The 13,835-nt window shown below is 35.7% G+C and overlaps 1 protein-coding gene across 1 annotated transcript in view; it reads right to left on the reverse strand.

Moving 5' to 3' along the window:
* Positions 1-13,835, reverse strand: part of DISC1 (DISC1 scaffold protein) — a 188,504-nt gene that overhangs the window by 90,936 nt on the left and 83,733 nt on the right. Inside the window, exon 9 of the mRNA XM_065730393.1 lies at positions 5,135-5,323. Coding sequence (XP_065586465.1) covers positions 5,135-5,323 — 189 coding nt within the window. The remainder of the gene's footprint in view (positions 1-5,134; positions 5,324-13,835) is intronic.

Raw genomic sequence — 13,835 nt, forward strand, 5'->3', positions numbered from 1 at the left:
CTTTAAGTATTGAAACTGCCAGGAAATAAAAAAAAATTAAAATAACAGCTTGGTAAATCACACACTATGCTTTTGTATCTGAAGCTTAGAACCTGTTTTTTATAAATATTTCAGTGTTCAAAGCCAGTATTACTTAAAGCAGCATCACTAACTGTTTCAGCTGTTCACATGATATTAAGTTTCAGATTAATTAAATTGCATTCTGCATAATGGCTAAATATTCAGCTTCTTCTACAATGATCATAGTACTTTTATTGCCATTTCTGATACTCACTGCAGTACACTTCAAGGAGATATACTAAATTTGTTCTTAGGAAGATAAGTCCAAGCATGCATTTTTTAAAAACACAAAAAATGAAAATTAATGGTTCCTCTTCCGTTACAGAACAGAAAACTATGAGATAACCCATATAAGTGTGCAGAGTATGAGTATTGAGCAAAATTAAGAAAAACTGAGTGTGAAAAAAAGCTTTCTAAGAGATGCTTCTGTACCACCAATTTATTATTTAATGAATATACCTGTTCATTTCCATATATCATTAGACAGCCTACAAGCAGGCTGGCAAGTGCTTTAAGACTTACTCCAGAAGTTTATCTTAGACAATAAAACTCTCAGTGAGAGTTCAGCAGTAGAAACAAAAATATCCCTTTCCAAACAATGGTTAAAATTAAAGTGGGAGGTATTAAAAAGTGATTATGATGTGCATGATAGCCTTTATTTTATATTTCCTCTTTAAATTAATTCAGTATAGAAATTCTACTTAAGATGACTTGGCAAGCATAAGCTAGCGATTAGATTGTGAAATATAGTTTTGTGCAATACACACATTATTTACCAGGAGTTGCTTTCCTTGAAAAATTGGCTAAGTGCAGCCAGAAAAGAAATTCAGCAAATGAGCTCTTCAGTACTGGTAATGAGGAAACTGACACAAAGAGGTTAGGTTTCATTTCCAGTCCTAGGTTACAAATGCCAATTAGCACAAGCCAGGAAATTTAAGTGCAATCCAGCAGTTTGCTGGCCAGGGAAGTAGTTATGTTTCACTTGTCTGGAACATGATTATGACTGTTTTGGGAGGTAAAGCAATTGCATACCTTATCTATACAGAATCCTTAGACTTTAAAAGGCAGATCTGGTCAACAACAAAGCTCAAGACCTTAAGTGATTTTATCAGAATCATTATGTCTTAAGCTACAGAAATTTCTACAGTCTGTAAAATACTAAGCTCGCATAAAGCATCACTTAATTTCAAATCTGTTTATTTAAAGTAATTAAGTCAACTTACTACTATGTCAATCATAAAGTTGGTTTCACCACAACTTCAGGTAAAATGTCATGACTCCCCTTTGTCTAGCTTTCATGACTGTAAAATGGCAACAGCAGTTGATCCCATTTATGGAAACGTTCTTACACCCTCAGAAGGAAGTTACTATAATAAGGGCAAATTAGTACTATTCATCCTTAAGTACTAGTCAATTTGTTACTTGTTGATGTTTCTATTGTCCATTGGGAAAGACATTTTTGAGCATCTCTAAAAATACGAGAGGATTTTTGTCAAACCTCCTTTATATGGAGCTCTGACAGCTCTCAACACAGAAAGCCATTGAGCTATATCTGCAATATCTTTTATACTTGGGCAGCTGGCAAAAAGTGAGAAAATTCATTAGTATGCTAATGATGTGTCCTATTTAAAATTCCAGCTCTGATTATTGTGTGATTAAGTCTCTTCCCTTGACGCCTTCTTCCTTATATCTGCATTATTGTGAGAAATCAACAATTCTTAATGAAGTAAAAAAAAAAAAAAAGGTGACCAATTTATACACAAGAGAAAGACAAACATACACATTTCTGTATTTCCTTTGTTGTTGCTGTCTAATGCTTCCCAGACAAAGTGGTATTATCTTCAGTAAAATACATTTCAAAAAATTTTAAGAAGTTGACAGGCAAGAAAGATAACAGTTCAAGTGCCAAGCGACACAGGAATAGCTATGTGTAGGAATACCTGTGCAGACAGTTTTAAGACTTTATAAAAACAAGAGAGGAGTAAATAGAATATTATTGCCTGGAAACAAGACAAAAGTAAAACCAAGGTGACAACCAAGGTTAAACAGTCACTTTAACTTCATTTCCAAGAGAAAAACAAAGCATCTCTTTTCTATAGTAAAAGATGTTTAAAATCAGTAGTACATTTAAACTAGTCAAAAGCCTTCAAATAAGATAAGACTAAGAGATTGTCTTTGGTAACTTGTATCTAGGTGACCCTGTTCGAGCAGAGGGGCTGTACCAAATGACTTGCAGAGCCTCTTCCAGCCTCAACCATGCTGCCATCCTGAGACTGCTACTACTTTCCCTGCATTACTTTCAGTAACCTACTTCTAGCTGACACTTAGGCTGCTATCTCATAAGGAGCCGAGCTGTGTCAAAGCACAGCTCTGCACAAGGAGGGATCACAGATATATCTTTACTGTCTATCAAGAATCAACCAGTCATTCTAGCCCTGGTCTTTTTTGCTATTTGAATTATAATGTCTAATTTTGCCTCAAGGGGACTACAAACACTGGGCAGAGAGCTACTGAAAGAGATTAAGGGACAGTAATGTCCTCATACAGAGCTCTTGGATGGAGTAAGAATTCCTCTGCCTGATTCAGAGCTATGGAAGACCAATTAAGCAAGAATCACAGAATGGCTTAGGTTGGAGTGGACCTTAAAGATCATCCAGTTCCAACAACTCTGCCATGGGCAGGGCTGCCATGCACCAGATCAGGCTGCCCAGGGCCCCATCCAACCTGGCTTTGATAACCTTTAGGGATGGGGCACCCAAAGCTTCTTCGGACAGCCTGTTCTTGAGTTTCACCACCAAGTAAAGAATTCCTGCATCTAATCTAAATCTCTTCTCTTTCAGTTTCAATCTGTCCCCATTGTCCTATCATTACTAGACTATGTAAAACATCCATCCTCTTCCTGCTTGTAAGCTCCCTTCAAGTCTTGGAAAAGCGCAATAAGGTCTCCCCCAGAGCCTTCTCTTCTCCAAGTGAAATAAGTTCAGTTCCCTTAACCTTTCATCACGGGAGAGTTGCTCTAGCCCTCATTCAAGTTGCACATTTCACAGTGAAGAGAAATCCAACCGTTTTCTCCAGTTCTTTTAAATAATAATGAAAATCCTCATCTACGATGGAGCCACCACAGGCAGCATTGTGTGACATCCAAATAAACAAGAGACAGAGGAACAGCTATAGCAAAAACCTCCTCAATCATAATATACTACCTCTTCTTGAATTAAGCTATGGCAATAAAATCCTATTCCAAATTTTCATGCTTTATTCTCCAAACATAGAAGTACCATACAAATTAACAACTGGTTCATAAAAATGGATGTCATTTTTAAGACACAATCTGTTCACAATTTTCTAGAGTATCAGAATGCTGTTTTTCAATTAAACATGGTGACACTAATTACATGCTAGCAATTTCAAACCTAAAAGTGTTCACATACTTTAAAGAAGAAAACAGAAGAAAATACATGCAAGGAGGGCAGGGACAAAAAAAAACGGAGAAGATTTTAGATTTCAATTTATGCATCTCTGATCATTAAGTCCTTGGTAGAGTATTTTATGTACAAATAAATTTCTCTTTATGCCTACAGAATTACAGTAAATTAAAAAACAATCCAAGCAGTAAACATGAAAAGCTTTGTAATTTATTTTCACAAATTTTATGACAGTAGAGGTCATATCTAGAAGAAACCTCATTACAGTTGCACAAATGCAAAGCAAAAAAAAATAGAGCCTCAAAACCGCTAACAATTCTGTTACTTCAGCAATACTCTTGCAGAGGCTTTGTTTGAAACACTGGTGAAAAAAAATACAAACGAGAAGTGTGTACGCATTATAGGAGGTTTAATTGTCTCAGAAACAAAGGAGAAGCAAAACAGACAGATTGGAAGGTCAGAACTCTCCTGTCTTCAATTGACTTACAATTTCAGGTGATGAGGATGTGTTTTTTGTGGGTTTAGATCACGTGACTTAGTTAATTATGCACTACTGTCAGGAGTTGAAAAGATCAAAAAATTATTTATTTTCAGCCATTTGGTTTCTAACAAAGGAAGTTTTAATCTAGGGTGCGCATGCACGTGCGTATTCTCCTATACTTTTTAAAACTACAGTTGGATGTATTCAGTTACTTACAAACACTGTTACTAAGATAGCTCTTCCTCTCCACTTCCTTATGAAGAGACTACATGTGTTTCAAAAACAGGGACACTTCCACTTCTCAGCCAACCTACTGCTCATAAAATTCTGAAAAATGAAAGGCATTTCACATGCCTACAGCTTCATAATAGCTTTTATATTTATACTTGTCTATTTAGAGTTATCCAGAGTAAGTATATTTGCAATTAATGGCAAATAATTAATTCAGCCTTTTCATTTAATCAAGCAACAAGTCCATTTGATCTGCCTAACTTCACTAGGTGATATAGTAGAAAACAGGATATGGTATAGAAGAAAACAGGATAAACCAAGACTAATAGTGGCTTTGCTATTTCATTTGTCAGCAGCTTTCCAGTAATTGCAGAGAATTTCCCCAGTCCATCACAACAGTGCCACCTCAGCACACCGCCCTTGCTCGTGTTTGTATGAAAGTTGGATTTGGCAAGCTGTTTAAATCCACTTCAAGCATAATATTAAGATAACTCTTTCCTTCTGAAGCATGCACTCATCACAGCCCATTCATTCAGAGCCATCGCCAAACATTTACTAAATAGGTTGCTGTTGTCACAACCAACACTGCCTACTGTAAGCAAATAGAAGACAGCATATGTTTTTCTGTAAGTGAATTCATGCACACTAATATCATCAGTATAATGTCAGTGGGTTTAGAAAAAAGTGTATTGAGAACTGGGCTAAGATAGATCTCAGAAAGCAATATACTGCTAGGATATCCCCCTCTCCCCTGAACAAATACTCTTCTCCAGAGGAAACAGCTGAAAGCTTATCTAGCATACTGCTTATCTAAGTTCTGGTCAAGCTTTCTTCAGAAAATCTGTATGTTTTATAAATGCATTATGGTTTTGTCAAAGTCAGTAGACTTCCAGATGTCTGTGACAGTAAAAGCTATAAGAGCCTGTGAACTACTTACCAAATGCAGCCTTTCCTTGTTCAAGTTCTTGCTTCAGTCTGTTGTAATCATCTTTAATTCTCTCTAGTTTCCGGATGTTTTGGGCACTCAAAACAAACAGCTCACTGAGAAGTCCTTCCAGTCCCTCCTTCTCAGATGTTAATGATCTTATTTCTTCTGCCAGATCCTTGGCAGCACCAAAGTTACTTCCTGCATATTTTTGGGGGGTAGTGGAGAGAGGGACAAAAGAGAAAATAAAAGGGACACTTGCAATATCAGCAGGTTACACAGCAAACAAGGGAAATTAAGCAATTATAATTTCCAACAGCAATAAAGACAAAACTGGGAGAAAAAGAGGGGGAAAAAAAGCAATACTTTTTTCCAAGTATCCATTACATTAACATATTAAGAAAGTCATAACTGCAGCATAAAAACTAATACACAGTGAACACTTTTGGATAAGACCTGTTTCCTAGGTCTACACTTCAGAAAACTCATACTGAAATTGATTACTATGCTGTCACCTGTCAGATCTTTTTTGTGTTTTGGAGAACACCTCAACTTATAATATTACTACAACAGGTGCCAACAGTCTGCTAGACTCTAAAATATTCCTCTTTGAACGAAGAAGCACAATGCAGTTACTTACAAGCACCAGAATGTTACATCACATCTGTTAGGAAACAAGCACCCACATAAGGAATTTCAGAAGAAAATTTTGAAAGAACATACATAAAGTTACAACTCTCAGCTTCTGCTTACCCCTGAAGTGTGAAATCTCAGAGATAGCAAAACAACTCAAATATTGCCTGTTTGCTTTGCTCTGGAAATTCCAAAAAATATTCAGGCCATTCGGACAGGGATCCAGAATCAAAAGTTCAGTTCCTGGATGGTTTTGAGTACACTCTAGTAACATTTGCCACTTAACATTTGCCTGCTGGCTATTTCTCTCAGGATGAAGTAGGAAGAACAAGATGCAAGTACTTAAACTCATTAGAAGACTACAATTTATGGCTAAATGCTGAATGGCTCCATTCATCCAGAGCAGAAGAGTGAATGGAAACACTTGCATCAACTAGCTAACAGCCATCCTCCTTGAGGAAAGACACTGCTGAAAACTCAAGTGATCACATGAAGACAGATATACCACAAGAAGATTGTACTTTTCAAAGTTCTGGATAAAACTGTATCTAATCATTCAGGTTTAACAATTAAACACTGCTAAAAACTGACTCTCTTCTTGTTTATTTAGTCATAAAGGTATGGGGGTTTCAGCAAAGCCCTTCTTGCTTAAAGTCATTATAATTTTTTCTTCGAAAACACCCCTAAATTCTGCTCCTCAGACAGTTTGCCAGTTCTGCCTTACAATGAATTAAACAACAATTTTAAATTGTTTGACTATTTACAAGTAGTAGAATCTTAGGATTTAACAGTGTATTTATGAAGAAACAACAGGGCAAGTAGTACCTTCTTAATCTATCACATTTCCAAATGGACAGAACACAGCAGAAGATCACTACAAAACAAACTTGCCATAAAAAAAAAAGGCAGATATTCAGATGTTTCTAAGGTAACAAGACAAATAATTAAACAGTGTGCCTTTATTTCACCTGAACTTATCCCAAGCATCATCGCACAAGAGCCTTAATAAAACATGAAGGCAAGAAATCCTTCATTAGAATCTGGAGCTTGCTCTTACGTTCCAGAAGACAGCAAGGAAAAAGGTATGATATTTTATATGAAGGTTTTATACATATTGAATGGATCTTAATTCCCAGAGGGAAAGTTTATATCAAAACTGAGGCTATGAGGAAATGGCAACAGATACATGCCCAGAAGCCAAAAACTGCCTGATACAGCTTCTCCTGACAGCAGAGATGTCAAAGTCAGCAGTGAAAAATTCAGAAAAGCATATTCAAACTCATGCAACACAAATATCATCAGTGAACTTCTGACCTCAATCACAGCAACCAAAATAAATGTTTTCTAAACGCCATAAGAAGGTTGATTTAAAAATTAATGCAAAATCCCTAGCTGCTAGCATTAAAAGGCATGCTGTCCTGGGTTTCCATAAGAGGCAGCCACTTTGGATGCTGTGGAATTATTCTACAGACACGTTAAAATACTTTATTCTACTTATATATATGAAAATGTTAAAATTCCTCTTTTGATAAAATGATTTTATTTTGCCTAAGCGAACAAAATATCTGCTGTTTTATCAGCCACTCAGAGCTGTGTTTTGTATAGTCATACCACCTGGAGAACTTGTTGGCTGACATCAGATGAACAGTTAGTCATAACTTTCAGAATCATTACAGTTGGAAAAGACCACTAAGATTATCTAAATCCAACCACCAACCCATCCCCATCACATTCCCTAACTGTGTCCCTCAATGCCACATCCACACATTTCTCGAACAGCTCCAGGGACAGAAGCATCACCACCTCCCCTGGGCAGACAGAATCGTGTGAAGCTGGGATTATAATGAGATATTATATTATTCTTCTGAGCTTGGCAAAACTCATATTCCTATGAGTTTAGCACTGAAATATCACTTTTATTTTTCAAGTAATTTAAAGAATACAGTGCTCTGAGCAGGCTGAGCAGCATGCTTACAGTACACTGCCATACTGAGCTTAGTATGAGCACTTAACAGTAAGGTTTAGCTTCTCAAAGTTATCTCTGATGACAGCAAAAAATAAAAATAAAATATTTCCTCCTTAGTCTTGACCTCTGGAACCCAGTCACAAACCCTTCAACTCCCTCTTGCTACAGACAATAAAAGATCAGGTAAGTTTCACTGGCTTGATGTGAATGTAAAAAATACCAGCCAAATTAACCAAAACATTGGAAAAACAAAAATTAAAAATATATACGTATGAACAAAGTAGCCATATAAATCTTTATATTCACTGTAAAACTGAAAAGTATATAATAAACTTAGATTATTTTCCTCTCTTCTGAAAATTCTACTAGTATGGCCATGCATGACAACCAAATGACACTCTGCACAAGTACCTTTTCTGTATACGTATTTACATGCTATTTAAACTTATGCCTACTGTAACCACTCACTGTCAAGATTATACTTTATCAAACAGATCATCACCCACATAGTACCCTCAAACTAATTATTTTGATAATTAAATATTTTTATAATTTGATATTAAACATCTAATTATTTTGATAATATTGGCGTACAACATATTGACTTGAAGCAAGAGGTACGTCCCACTTCTACTTAAACTATCTTTATTACAATACAAGCAAAGGAACAATTTTTTGTGTAACACTGAAGCATACATACCAGACGTCGGTCTGAATGTAGGAAGGAACAAACTGGTCTGTATTTATCATTACCTATAAGCTATTTCTTCATAGACTAATAGTACGTTTAATGGCACAATGAAGTAGAAGTTCATGTTTTAGCTTAGGGCATTCACCACCATGCTACTCATCAAAGATACTAGAAATCATGCCTGCAAATCCTCTACCTCATGAGAATACAAAGCAATTCCAACACGAGAACAGAACTTGAAGAAAATAGATATAATTCAGCTTCTCACAAAGAAAAGAGAAAACAGTAAATGGTAGAGAAATATAAGATTTTGGAAGTAGTGCCAGCGCATTTGTGCAATTATTTTTTTCCAAGTAATAACACATGCAAATACATTTAGGGAGCAGAATGCTACTGAAGTGATTGATGTGATCTTGAAAGGTAAAACAAGATAATCCATTTAGAAGTAGGCAACAAACCCCAACACATACATTTAGAAGAGGAATTATCTGCCTTAGAAAGCTTACTGTACCAGGCCTAATCAATCACCAAAGAGTAACAACTCAGAAATCCATCTTTAAATAAATAAATTAATTAATTAAATCAGTAACAACTCAAAGATTAGAGTGAAAATTACCGATGATAAAAGGCACAAAAACCTTGAAGAGAAAAGTCAGAAATTTGGAAGTTAGTAATTCAGCAACACTGAGACTTCTAAAAAACAATATAAACTGGTGACCAGCAGGTTCCACAGATGTTCTGATGCCTGCACTAGAGAAGATGAGCATAGGATCAGTTCATCTCCCCTCTCTCCTGCCTCTGACTCCCCTCCATGCCACAGTCAAAAAAGGACACGCTTTGAAGGTAGGGGAACAGCCCAGATCTGACCTTCATTATCTAGAAGGTGTCATGAAATCATCATACTTGTTTTACCAACCTAACCAAGAAGGAAAGCCAGAGAAGGACCAGGGAGAGAAACATTCATATCACCGATGTTTAGATATTAAAACGCACATGCTGAAATTCAGAGGATTGTCACCTTGTTCCCCTGGAAAACCTGTAGGAAGTACAGCACAAATTGACTCTACAGACCACACAGGGGTTTTTCTAGCATCCTCTCCAGACCACTTCCCATGGAGTGAGTGCATTGTCTCTTCACAGCTCTGCCCATCCAGAAAAGGAACTGCCAGAAAGATTATTCCACTTCTCCCTCCCCTCCAGGGAGGGCAGGCTAGGTAACAGGAGAGAAAAAGAGTGAAGTCTCTACATGGCTGACTGACTGTTGGAACAGAAGCAATGATTTTCTGCTGTCTGGTCACATATCATTTTGGAGCTTCAGCTACAACTTATCTTTGAAGTTCATTGCAAGTCAGTAACATCTGGCAGTCTCATTTGGAAGTAAGATAAAAAGACAAATAGCATCGCTTTCTTAGGTCTGTGACTTGAGCTTAAGGACTAGGCTTCATAGCTCACTAGCATTATTTTTTAAGTGGGTTAATAGGCTTGTTAAAAAGTGCATAATTTGTAGCAAGACACTTGATGGGACAAACTGATCATTGTGAGAACACATCACTGCATGCTGGAGAAGAACGTGATATAGGCATAAAGAACCAATCCCTCTGAGGCATCAAAAACAGCACTTCTCAAAATTTAAATATACAGACAGAAGCATTATTGAATTCTAGAAGAAAGCATTTAAAACAGTACATAGTGTGGCAGGGAAGATATCAATATCTTGTGGACAATTTTATGACCATACTTAATCTGCATGAAATGACAAAAAGCAGTATAGACATGAAAGTAAGACACCACATTTTCAACCTTGGTTCTGTGCACTTTGGTAATGACAGTCAGACTGGCAGATATCAGTATAGGATGAAGAACATCCTCAATCTAGTGTAAAGTTACTTTCTGAGCCATGCAGAGCTTGCCCTAAATGAACATCTGAGTAAACCAAGAAGAAACAGTGCCAGCACTAAATTTTGTGTTTAGTATTCATATCACATTATTTATAAGCTACATTTCTACACTTTTCATTGTACTCGCTACTTATAATTAGCTAAAGCTACTAACTTCAAAACAGTGAACAATATAATAAAGATTCTATTAATTCTGTTTGAAGAAAAATTCTGGACTAGCATCTCAGGAGTATTAACTCGAAGTTATTTATCACAATAGGAAAATGTCAACCAGAAGCATTTATACAGACAATCTGAATTTTAACTGTTGATAGAAATAAGCTCTTGAACAAGAATGTTTTTTTATTTGTTTGTTTTGGGTGTTGTTGTTTTTTAATATATGAAATTTTCTCATTTCTCCTCCAAAATCAGTTGTTTTTAACAACTCTTCCTTGAAATTCCAATTTCTTCCTTGGAACAAAATTATTTGTTCCAAGAAAGAAATCATTGAAAGGGAGTACTTGTACATACCTGGCATCATCTCTAGAGTCTTTTTTGTTTTTAGAGTCCTTTATTACAGTCTTAAAATTGAAGGTATTGGACTGACAGAAATGGTAGAACTGCTATGCATGCATTGCATTTATGCTGGTATTTTTCTCTCAGAACTAGACCAATACTGTAAATAACTGTAACTGCAACAGAAAGTACAGTACACATAGAACATTAGTATTTTCTAAAGCTATCCAAGTAGTTACTGAAGGCAGAGGTACATATCACACCTTCCAAACCATCACATCATTACACACATGAAAGCTCTGAAAAGAAAATAAGTATTAATATATTAAAGTTCACCTAGCGTAACTATGGGGATATGCAAACCCAGGTGGTATGCAATTGCATTTAACTTCTTTTTTGCTTTGACACTGCTCCAAAAACCTTTAAAACTAACTGGTTCCTGAGGGAAAATGATACATTATATGAAAACAATGAAACATCTGTTTAAAGGAAAGCAGTTGTTCTCAGATTCTGTTAGTATTGTTCAAGGAAATTATTTGAATGAGTGTTATAATAGCTACAGTAAAAAAAGCAGAAGTAACATTCATCCTTGACTAATGTTTCCAATACTACATGAAGTAATAAGGTCACTGTCCCTGGGGATGTTCAAGGAAAGGGTAGATGTAGTACTTAGGGACATGGTTTAGTGGGAGTACTGGTGGTAGCTGAGCAGTTGGACAAGATGATCTTATAGGTCTTTTTCCAACCTTAACAATTCTTATTTAAACAGCTGCATATTTCGCAACTGAAGATTCTCTCACCTTCTCACAATTTAGTACTGCCAGTTCAGGGGATACTTACATGCAATATCTTGCTTAAATCACGGCCAGTATTTTTAAGATTGAGACATATTTCTTAACTATGCCTTATTTAAGAGATGATATTCATTTGTTTCTGATGCGGGAATACACTGGACCTAAATATTTGAACTTTCTCCATATTATTCATTGCTCACTGTTTTTGCCTTGTTAAACAAAAAACCTATTTTACTTCCTTCTTCCTCTTTCCTCTTCTGAATTTACCAAATTTTTTATTCCTGACCCTTTTTTTCTTCTAGTTTCATTCTGCATCCTGGATTTTCTGGTTTTTAGAAGTTTGTGCTTTAAGACATTTTTTTCTCCTTCAGAATCCCTTTTCAGCTTTCCAGGTCTTTAGAACACCTTCTTTTGTCATTCCAGTATCTACTGCATACTATTCTGCCTTTAACACAAATGAGTGTCATTATATCAAATATAATTAGCCATTTATTAATATAAGTGAAAGAAATTACAGCATCCACTCTTACAAAATTACCTTTCACCCTTGATTTTCAACCAGTTCCCTCCAGGTACAGAAATCAGATCTAAACTATCTGCTCCTCTGTATGCTTTTTTCTACCTCCCTGCCCCTTGCAAAAGAAGTTATCTTCATCACAACTCACTACCACACTTTATCATCTTTGATGCTTTCTTCCCATCTTAGCATTAGATAGTTGATAGAAATAAACACCCATTATTAAGTCCATGTTTTTAACACTATTCTATTAGTTGACCTAAAGAGACCCAGTTACTTTCTATTTCTGATACGATAGAACAGGAGATTTTTCAAATATTCTCACACAAGGACATTAAACTGCATTGTTTCACATCTTTGCCTAAGCCTCAAAACACTGTTGTATTTTTTTTTTCAAATGCAATGCAATACCTTTTTCTCTACTTGCCTATCACAATATGCTATAACTTGTAACTAACTGAAGTTAGACATTTCAGCATCTTCCACCAAATCTCTGAAATATCAATTCACATTTGATGGTATGCCAGAAGTTCATTTTCTTTCTTTTAAACTCTCTTTGTGCACACAAATTTAAGGCACATAACAACCTGCTTTGTCATTTTCTTGCTTTACACTTCTAAACATTTCTAAAAAACAGCTCACTTAAAGTCACCTTCTTCCTACAACGTCATAATCGATATCCCAAATTTTTTCCAAGAGAGACCCAAGAACTGTGATACAATGTACAGCATGTCTAAACAATTGTGTCTCCTGGTATAGCCTAGAAATGGAAGCTAGCCAAATTAGATTTGGAGACAAAAATAATTAAGTCTTGATAACTACACATTATGTCAAAGCCCTCTTACAGATGTCAGTAGATACTGTTTAAGATGAGGATAATCTGAAATTGTGTTTGATAGTAAATGTGCCTCTTATTTTACAGTCCCATACAGTTCAGACAAACTACTCCTTGCATGTGAGACCAGACAATTTCTTCAGCAACAAGCCCAGGATTGAGAACCAGTTTCCAGATGTTCTTGGGAAGGTCTTCACCTGCAACCTTACTCTAAGTAAACCACCCAAAGACAAAAAAAATAAATGAATAAAAAATAATAATTATTAAAAAAAAACCCACCTCCCTTCTTTCAGTATCATTGCTGCTTTTCATCATCTACTACACCAGCACACATTTGGGCTTAACACTTTTTGTATTTACTTTTATATACAGTCTAATAAAAAAAAGATTTATACTGCATGAAAATATATGCTAATATAATGGTGCTACGAGCTTTTCAGTTGTAGGAGATCCTAACCAACTCCTAGTTCTATCACTCACATTGTAAAACAGCATTTGTTTACACTCAAATGGACCTCATATGTTTTAATTTGTAGCACCAAATTCAGAACATGTTAACAGTGGGAAGGGGATATCAAAAGTTGTTCAACACATTCATGAAAGATGCTGGATATGAACTTACACAGAAAAAAAAGCACATACTGTTGAGATTCCCAGAAGGATAATAAGAGAATTTTAACAACAATTTAAGATTGTAATATTTAGTCATTAAAACTCCCCTGAGTAAAGAGTTTTTCAGAGTAAGGAAAAAAAACCCATCACTTCTTATCAGCAAGAAGAAATAGACCAATATTTCTTAAAAAGCATGTAAAGACAATCACAGTCACAGTAGTAAGAAAGTATTTTGTAGAAGCATCAGCATTAAATTGTCTCTTGAATTCATC

The sequence above is a fragment of the Cyrtonyx montezumae genome, unplaced genomic scaffold, assembly GCF_038088225.1.
Source record: "Cyrtonyx montezumae isolate F1298 unplaced genomic scaffold, pur_monq_1.0 scaffold_0, whole genome shotgun sequence".
NCBI lineage: Eukaryota > Metazoa > Chordata > Aves > Galliformes > Odontophoridae > Cyrtonyx > Cyrtonyx montezumae.